The following is a 9,575-nucleotide window of genomic DNA, read 5'->3' as shown; positions in this document are numbered from 1 at the left end:
GCTCCTTCATGCATAAGATGTGGGGAAACCCCTTGTGCATCTCTGCAGAGTGGAGTTCCCAGTGTGGTCTCAGTAATGCTCCTCTGAGTGACTTGCTGAGACACACACACACTCATCGGTGCGATTGACAACCTGCCTGTCTCTCCTGAGGTCCCTCAGCACTCAGTGTCCTATCTGTGTGTTTCTGTTGATAGGAGCTGCTTTTGAGGCTGGTCTGGCAATTGTACTTTTGCAGACTTCAGCTCCTTCTGAGGCATTGGTCTGAGGCAGTGCTATTTGGGTTCAATGGCCCCTGGTGAATGCCCAGTTGGTGACTTTCTTTATGCCTCTTCCATACTTCCTTTTCCTTGGATCCCTCTGGCCCTCCCCACGGTGTCCAGCTGTGCCTGCACCTTCATATGTTCAGGTCTGCTTACCCCAGGGGAAGAGCCAAGACCACATCCACAGCAGAGTGGACGCTGCTTGTCTAGGATGGGACACTGGGACCCACAGACTCATAAGGAGAAACCAGTATCAAAAGAGCCCACAACAGCAAACCCCATCTTATAGCAGGTATTTTTTTTTTTTTTTTTTTTTTTTTTTTTTGCACAGGAATAAAAGTAAGAGATCTGAAGAAAAAGACACAGGCTGGTAGTCAAAGTAAAGGTTTATCCTTGCATCAGAATGGTTTAAATCTTGCAATTCGCATATACAAAGAATTCAGCAACATTCACTGGCATTATAATCAGAGCAAGATCAAATTATAAATGTAATCAAAGAAAATATGATAGTTGAAACTGTAATAACATACATATATTATAAAGATTGCACATAAATTAAACACAACTTGGTTAAACAAACAAACGAAAAAGTATCCGTAATCATACACTTAAAAGAATAACATGGGTATGTCTCCAAATGCTGAAACACAGGTGTCAGGCTCATTTTAAAAAGTGTTTAAAAACACATAAAAATACCTTTTGAAACACCGGTATGCATTCTTCACTCGTATAGCACATGGAGAGAAACCGTAAAGGCAGTCACACAGTGACCAGATCACACACAGATCAGAATGGTCGTCTTCTAATCACTATTTGGCATTTGAACCCAACTGCATGCAACAAAGGAAAATGTGAAAGGAACAACGGTGTCGGCACTGGGCTGTTTGGGGCTGTTTTGTTATGTACAATGGACTTTCTTTGACTGAAGGAAAGAAGAGATGAACTTTCCAGGTTGCACAGAGAAGATACGGAGTCCCCCAGGGGTTGATTCCCCCAGCGTGAGTTGCTCTAAGGCCCAGGAGATTGTGTGAACTGGGACCTTGGTAGAGGCCATGAGACTGTAATGACTTCCCCTCTAAAGGGGAATGCTGCCCCGGACAGCGGAAGGGAGAGTCCTTTGTCCTGGGGAAAGTGGCTTCTCCTTTGTTCCTGGAATGGAAAAGGTTTGGGAACAGGCAGAACCCCTGCAGCGGACACCTGGGGTTGGTCTAACGGGACAGGAAAAAACGTGAGCAGGGCCCTTTCCTGAGGGCACCCTGAAAAGGTCTAACTTAAAGGTACTTCTTGATACAAGAGATGCCAGTTAGACCATTAAAGGGCTTCAAGGATTCTGACAGAGGGCTCCTAGACATGAACCAAAGCCTGTGCCCCTCTACTGTGACTTCGAACTCTCAAATGACCAGAGAAATGTCACCTTCATTGTAGCAAGCTGGCTCTGTTTCTAGGTTCAGGTGCTGAACAGAAACTTACTTCCCTCTCTTCTCCTTCAGTCAAAAAAAGGCTTTGGGTTTGGAATTTTAACGATGAAAACAAAAGGGACCTGGTGAACCTCAAAAAGCTCCATTTTCCTCTTCCACCGAGATGCTGAATCATTGTACAGAGAAGAAGAGCATATTCAGCAGTGTGCAGCCCAGGCGTGCAGCTGGTGAGGATGGCGGTCACGAAGTGTGCTTTCGTCCTTCCAGCTGGGCACCAAGTCTTGCCCTTGGATGGGGCTTGGAGCCATGGAGTGGGTGAGAAGCTTGATTCACTGTAAGCCTATTATGGAACAATAATGTGTCCTGGGTTGCATTTGCACACACCATCAATGAATAGGGACGAACGCTGCAACACGAGGGTGCGATCAGTTATCGGTGAAAATGTCAAATAAGGCCTTTATATAGCTTTTAGAAAACAAAAAAAGTACCAAAAATGCACGTGTTAAATGCTTTTAGTAGTAAGGTAGGCCAGATATCTTTTTGTTTATATTGTGCTCATCTGCTAGGTACCTAATGGCCATAGAAAGATAACTGCTATAAAATTCAATGTTGGTACATTCACACCCATTCTTTTTTTTGCCCCCATCAGCCAATCTTATCTGGCAATGGGATCGTTACTGTTATCCAGGGTCAATGGTCTCAGTAGTATTTCCATTCAAAAATAATTTAGCTTTTAGATTAAGGATTTCTCTTTTTCTTTTATTAAACATTGAAAGGTGGGACTTTAAAAAAATGGTATAAATCTAGATTTTAGGGATTCTTTTCCTACAAACAATCTTAGCTTTTTACAAGAAATGTTTAAATACCAAAATGTTGCTCAGAAAATTTAAAGTTTAATTGCCTGTGGTTATTCTACTGTTTCTATCCCAATGTGTGCTCCTCTGTATTACGTGTGTAAGATGCTCAGTTCATCTGAACGTTTGGATGGGACGTTTCGTGTTGAGCCTCCAGGCATAGCACTGGACCAGCACAGGCTGCTGTGGCAGAATGGGAGGGGAGAATGGGAGAGGCAGCTGGTTTGATTTTCTGAGGGTTGTCTGGGCCAGACAGGCAGCTGGACAGCAGGTGGTGCTTCGGGGTGCAGCTCCGATGGCTGGTTTTGTTGTACCCAAGGCCACGGGTCCATGGGACCACCCGGCATTTACATCTCTTCTCATCCAGCCAAGATAGTATAGACACAGTCTTGATGGTGTAGACACAGTCTTGATGGTGTAGACACAGCATTTTAAAATATTACTTATATTCACCGGCTACTCTAGTGTGTTTTAGACCTGGATTCAGGTTGTAAAGACTTTTTGATCTTTAAAATGTAAAGATAAACCACATGGGCCGGAACTGAGAACTTTACAAAAGTCCCCATTTACATTGTATCATCACGAACAGGTTGCCTTCCAAAAATGCTGCTGTTCGGGGTTGTGAAATCAGTGTTAGGAAAGTGCATTTTCAACTGACTTCTGAGTCCTCGACTGTTTTCTTAATATGAGCTTTGTGTTTAGTATCTTGCAGGGGCACACTTCGCATATTAAGATTACAACATTTAAAGGTGTTGAATGTGTGAAATTAAACGATATGAATCTAATGAAAAATTAATATATTTACTAATATTAGCAGAAATATATATTTTATGGGATATTATTTGACCTTAATACATTATTCCAATTTTTAAAAAGCATATTTAAGATTTAACAACTTTATAGCAGGTGGCCTTTAAGGCATAACAAAATATATACAAAGAAATTAGGGAAGATATTAATGTCAACTATGAAATAAATTAACATGATTTTTACAAAATATACTGACCATTAAATTAAAAAATATTTTAAGGCAGGAATCTTCATTTGAAATTAGCATAGTCAGAAAATATATCAATAAAATCTTGTACCACTTTGTAGCAGAATTCATACTGTTCCTGAAAAGACAAACGAGGACACATTAAAATGTTAGTCCCCAAAATATATTTGATTAATTTAATCAGGAGAGATACTCAAAAACAAGGCATCAATAAGTGTGACTATTCATTAAAATACCATATACCTTTATGCACATCATAATTGGTTTTTAGGCACATACAGAATTGCAAAAAAGCTATTTTCCTACATCGAATGTGTCAGTTAGTGTATTAACATTTCAAGTGAGTGTATTTAATGGGCTGAGTAAAATGTATGTAGCTTTCCCATTGAAACTGGAAAACAACGATTTTTGAATTGAAAAAAAAAAAAAAGAACCAGGCCAGGTGCAATGACTCAACGTCTGTAATACCAGCACTTTCAGAGTCCCAAGGCAGGAGGATCACTTGAGCCCAGGAGTTTCAGACTAGCCTGGGCAACATGGTGAAACCCCATCTCTATCAAAAAAGATAGAAAAATTAGCTGGGCATAGTGGTGCACACCCGTAGGCCCAGCTACTCGGGAAGCCGAGATGGGAGGATTCTTTGAGCCCAGGAGGCAGATTGCGGTGAGCCAAGATTGTGCCACTGCACCTCTGCACTCCAGCCTAGGTAACAGAGTGAGACCCTGTCTCAAAAAAAAAAAAAAAAAAAAAAAAAAAAAGAGAGAGAGAGAGAAAGAGAAAAAAAAATCAGAGTACTAACATTGGCAGATAAATTTCATAAAGTAAGAAACCAATCTATAAAAGTTAAATAAAATGCACATCTAGATTATTTTAAAGCCTAAATTTACTATACAAAAGGGACATTGTTTTATATATAGGCTGGTCCTCCCAGACCCCTGGGTGGGATATTTGAGCTTGGGGCTGGGATAGGGGCTTGGGAAACTGGAGAGGCCAAAAGCTGTCCTCAGCACCTCCCTGCTTCTTTCCAACACATTCGACTTGGGCTCTTCTTAGCACACAGTGAACAAATATCTAAATATTTTTGGATGGAAAGATGCCAAACAGCTAGCTTAGCCCTTCCTGAGTCCCAGTCTGGCCAGGATGGGAAGGAGCTGGGTTTTCCAGAGAAGGAAAAGGTGAGCCTGAAACTTGGCTTCTAAATTTGCATGAAGTTGTTGGAAGTGCCAAGACCAGATTGTAGGGGCCTCACTTCTGGCTCCTAAGACACGCAGCTGATCACGCAGCCTTCAGAAGGAAAGGGAATTGAATTCCTAGAAGGAATTCTCAATAAATATACAGGCTCTCTTTAAAGAGGCAAACAGCTTAAAGCAACATCGACTTTTCCAACTTAAAGCAACATCAACCGAATATCAACTTAAAACAACATCGACTGAATATCAAAGCTGGCTCAGTCTGGGATGGAAATGGAGATGATCACTAATTACTCTGTTTTCATAGCAAACACAACAGCTAACTGCTGACCATCCCATGTCGTCTTGAGTACAAGTGACTGGGGCCAGTGATGGATGAAGTGTACTTTGGAGTGTGCTGGGATGATACAAGCCACACCTCAGGTCACAGACAGACATTTCTGGTCAAGCCACAGACTCCAGGGAAACAGATGTACTTGTGTCCTTTGGAATGTCAGTTCCAACCAAAGGCTACCTAGGATGCTGGAAGCAAGTCTTCCCTGAGTACTCAGCAATTGGAAACTGGTTCTGGGGCCGCTGTGCCCACCTGCAGGGCTAAATCAACCTGCATGTCAGCCATCATCTCTTTATTCCAAGATGCTTTTGCGCCTGTGCTTTTTTGCCAAAATATCCCTGCCAAATGTGAGGTCTGGCAGCACAGAGTACTAGTTAAGTCCTTCCCTTCTGGAGTCAGATAGAGTTTGAATCTCATTCTGACACTTCATACCTGAAAATCTCAGGCAGGTTTCTCAACCGTCCTAACTGGAGGTGCCTGCAGAACACTCCTTGTGAACAGAAGCAGGCACAAGGGCAAGCAGATGGTGAAGATGAAATGAGAAACGTCTGTAAGGCACCTGGTTGCACTGCACCCAACACCTGACGGTTATTTAGTGACTCACTTCTCCCTCATTCGTTTGCTGATTCACCTCTTGCTCTGGAGCCCTCGCCATGGGCTGGGCATTGGACTAGACCCTGACTCTGAAAGTCAGGTTACAAAGTGCTCTGTCAAGCTGTTAGCAGGCAAGAGAGCACAGGTGACAGCCACACAACATCTGAGGGCAGCTTCCCAGTCAGGGAGCATGGAGGGGCAAGCTGGGGTCAGGAAGAGCAGAGCTGAGACGGGAGGACACCTGGATGCTAGTTGGTCTCGAAAATAGAATATATTGACCAGACCAGGCAGATTCATGAGAGCTGTGAGTCCCCAAAAAGGCTAGGGAAACGCTGTATGCTGCTGCTTAGAGAGAGGGTCTTTGCTACAGGTCGTTGGGCACGTCCCAGAGGCCAGGCACTAGTAGAGCCCCTGATGTACTTAAAGCAAATTTCACACAGTGATTCTAACACACCATCTAACCATTCAAACACACCATCACCCCTATTTTCCACAGAAAGGAACTGAAGCCCAGAAAGCGGAAGGAGCTTGTCCAAGTTCACAGAGCCCCGAGGGAGTCCAGCTGTGAATCTGAAGGACAGTGGAAGCCGAATCTCTGCAGGGACACCTGCTGTCTCTTCCATACTGAGGTGGCTGGGCAGGCAGGACGAAAGCCGTTTGCACTGCCTGGGGAATCCTGCGTAAAATTAACAACAGGAAAGAAACCAGAGAGACTGGCTCATAGTTTCAAAACTGGATTTCTTTTTGAGGGGTTCTTGTTAAAGTCTTTTTTATTTTATTTATTTATTTTTATTTTTATTTTTATTTTTTTTGAGATGGAGTCTCACTCTGCTGCCCAGGCTGGAGTGCGGTGGCGCGATCTTGGCTCACTGCAACCTCCACCGCCCTGGCTCAAGCAGTTCTCCTGCCTCAGCCTCCTAAGTAGCTGGAGTTACATGCATGTGCCACCACGCCCAGCTAATTTTTGTATGTTTAGTAGAGACAGGATTTCACCATGTTGCCCAGGCTGGTCTCGAACTCCTGAGATCAAGTGATCCACCCTCCTCGGCCTCCCAAAAGTTCTGGGATTATGGGCGTGAGCCGCTGCACCGGGACTCCTGTCAAGTGTTTATTAATTACTATTGTTATTTTGATTAAAAACCTCTCTTGGGCATGGTCACTTTGTCCACTTGCAAAACTGTTGTAGTTTGTGTATTTCTGCTGCGTGGACTATCAGAGGCAGGCATGACCTCCAGGAGGCATGAATCAGGCCTCCAGCCTCTTCCCAGAGCCCTCAAGGACTGGCAGTGCTGGGGCCAGGGCTTCGGGACCAGCAGGAGAGCCCTGGGTGCCTTTGTTTCTCCCATCCTTTTCAGCCGCCCAGGTATCCAGCCCGGCACAGACGGCAGAGACTTAGGAGGGAGAGGGACCCAGGAGGCACCCAGCTTTCTAGTCCACTGGCTCTCAAACCTGTATTCATTTTGAGACCACATTGTAGGGGGTGTCTTTCAATATACGGATCCCACCCCCAGAGATTCCACCTAATTGGTTTGAGGGCGGCTTGGGCAATGGAAGACGGTAAATGCCTCCAGGTGGGTCTCATGTGCAGTCAGGCGGTGTGGATGGACAGACCCGCCCTCAGCTCAGGTGTCCTCACTCCGGCTGTGCTTTGCTGTGAGGGGGGTGTGGAAGGGCCTCCTTCCCTCTCTATGCACAGGGGGCTGGGTGAGCCAGGATTTTAGTGTGGAGAGTGAGCAGGCAGGGAGGACAAGTCTGAAGTGGGAAGCTTTGGGGAAAAGGATGCGTTGTAACAGGCTTTAAAATTGTACTCGCTGGGTGAGTGGCAGGAACTGTAGTCGTACTTGGTGAGGAGGAATCGCTTCTGAAAACCAGAAAGCAGGAGTCCTCGAAATGAAAGAGAATGTGTGGGGAAAAGTATTCACACATTACAGGGATTCCTGCAGCCCCCGGACAGTATCTGGAGGTTGAGTGAGACCCAGCCAGGGAAAAGAAGCCACATGGACGAGTATAACATTGAAATGAGAAGTACTAGGATTTTAAGTTTCAGTGCTGCTTTTGAACTTGATAAGAGTATGCTTTTCAGTGCACACAGGAATCTCGCAGAATGGTTCACTTTGACACAAAAGCTCCTATCCTCAGTGCGTCTCTCCAAGTGGTCGCAGACATTGAAACTGGTGGACAGGCCCCTCCTCCTGGGTCTTGCCCAGAAGACACCCAAGTCAGGGAACCCAAGGAAGGAGGGCTCTGCAGAGGTTTACTGCGAAACATTGCAGCTGGCTCTTTTCCCTGGAAATTTTACCTTCCCACCTCCCCCATGTACTTAAGGTCCTTTAATGAAACATGTATCAAATACGACATGAAATAATTCTCCACTCTTCTGGTAACATCCTTATTCAGATTCTTACCAGGGTTTGCACCATATGTGGTCTCTGAAGTCGTAAACTCTTCACAGCTTGAAATACATCTAAAAGTCCCTCGGCTTTTACTCGCTCCAAAATGTTGCTGAGAGCTATGAATGTACCTGTTCGCCCAGCTCCGGCACTGCAGAGAAAAAGTGCTTAATGCAGATCATCCGACTTGCACTTGGGGATGAGAAACAGAGAGCTGGCAACCAACCCCAGCATATCAGCACTGAAGCAACAATCGCTGAAAATGATCTCAGTTTGACTGAATTTTTTTTTTTTTTTTTTTTTTATCATTTGTATGTAGCTTAGCTTCTGAGCAAGATTTAGCAAATGTAAAATTCCTAAAACACCTCCCTAATTACAGTAGACCAATATTTTATAAAATGAGTCAGGACCAGTGACAAGTTTTTAAGCAAGTGTCACCATTTCCCCTCTTCCTTGTGTAAGGCAATGGTTCTCAAAGTGTGGTCCCTGGACCAGCAGCACGGTTGGCACCTGGGAACTTGTCAGAAATGCAAACCCTCCCAGCTCAGGTCTAGGGAGGAGGTAATCCTGGCACACCCCCTCCTTACTGTGCCGGGGGGGGGGGGGTCTTCTGAAACGGGTGATGCTGAAAGGGAGGGGCGGTTTAAGGACATTCAAAAGCAGAAACAGTCAACTAACACTACCCAGCAAGGCGGATTTGAGTCACCTCCATTTACCATGGTCATTTGCTGACAAACCCCACAAGAGCAGAGCCCAGGCCCTGATAGGAGAGCCCAAGTGTACTGGGCTGGAGGAGGTGGGGTGGACCGGCCTCTTCCAGCAGGTCTTCTGGAGAGCCTGGCTGCCCTCCACGCTCCATAATCTCACCTGTGGGCTTATTCCAAGGCTTCTGTCCTGCTGCAATGATCGGTCCCACATCTGCCTTCCCACAGGTGGGATCTTGTTCACCTCTGCATCTCCTGTGCCCCATGGAACTCATTTCGAGTTTATCCTAAATGACTACTTGGAAGCGCCAGGAAAACCAAAAACCGGCTGGGCGCGGTGGCTCAAGCCTGTAATCCCAGCACTTTGGGAGGCCGAGACGGGCGGATCACGAGGTCAGGAGATCGAGACCATCCTGGCTAACACGGTGAAACCCCGTCTCTACTAAAAAATACAAAAAACTAGCCGGGTGAGGTGGCGGGCGCCTGTAGTCCCAGCTACTCGGGAGGCTGAGGCAGGAGAATGGCGTGAACCCGGGAGGCGGAGCTTGTAGTGAGCTGAGATCCGGCCACTGCACTCCAGCCTGGGCGACAGAGCGAGACTCCCTCTCAAAAAAAAAAAAAAAAAAACAAAAACCAAAAACCAAAAACTGAGGTGTGTGCTCCACCTACTGGCCAGGCCAGGAGTGCACCCCGGCGGGGTCCAGGCAGGGAGAGAGCTCTGCCAGCTATAAGGGGTGGGACAGTGGGCGGGGGTGAAAGGCAGTCACAAAGGGTGGGCACCACTGGTATGAGACAAGAAATGGAACTGCAGTTTTAGGAGCACATCAGCACCAC

At 45.7% G+C, this 9,575-nt stretch overlaps 1 protein-coding gene across 5 annotated transcripts in view; it reads right to left on the bottom strand.

The window, feature by feature from the left end:
• Positions 1 to 628: 628 nt before the first annotated feature.
• Positions 629 to 9,575, bottom strand: part of PTPRE (protein tyrosine phosphatase receptor type E) — a 178,930-nt gene continuing 169,983 nt past the window's right edge. For 3 of the 5 annotated variants that reach the window (XM_030940253.1, XM_030940252.1, XM_030940255.1), the window contains 3 exons: positions 8,053 to 8,188; positions 3,539 to 3,647; positions 629 to 2,084 (listed from right to left, as the gene is read on the bottom strand). In XM_030940253.1, coding sequence (XP_030796113.1) covers positions 3,573 to 3,647; positions 8,053 to 8,188 — 211 coding nt within the window. In that variant the 3' untranslated portion in view covers positions 629 to 2,084; positions 3,539 to 3,572. Of the gene's footprint in view, positions 3,648 to 8,052; positions 8,189 to 9,575 lie in introns of all 5 variants that reach the window. The other 2 variants (XM_030940254.1, XM_030940251.1) reach the window with 1 other exon arrangement.

Source organism: Rhinopithecus roxellana, chromosome 11 (genome assembly GCF_007565055.1).
Source record: "Rhinopithecus roxellana isolate Shanxi Qingling chromosome 11, ASM756505v1, whole genome shotgun sequence".
Classification (NCBI taxonomy): domain Eukaryota; kingdom Metazoa; phylum Chordata; class Mammalia; order Primates; family Cercopithecidae; genus Rhinopithecus; species Rhinopithecus roxellana.
Note: the sequence above shows the minus strand (reverse complement) of the source record. Positions and strands in the feature narration are given on the sequence as shown.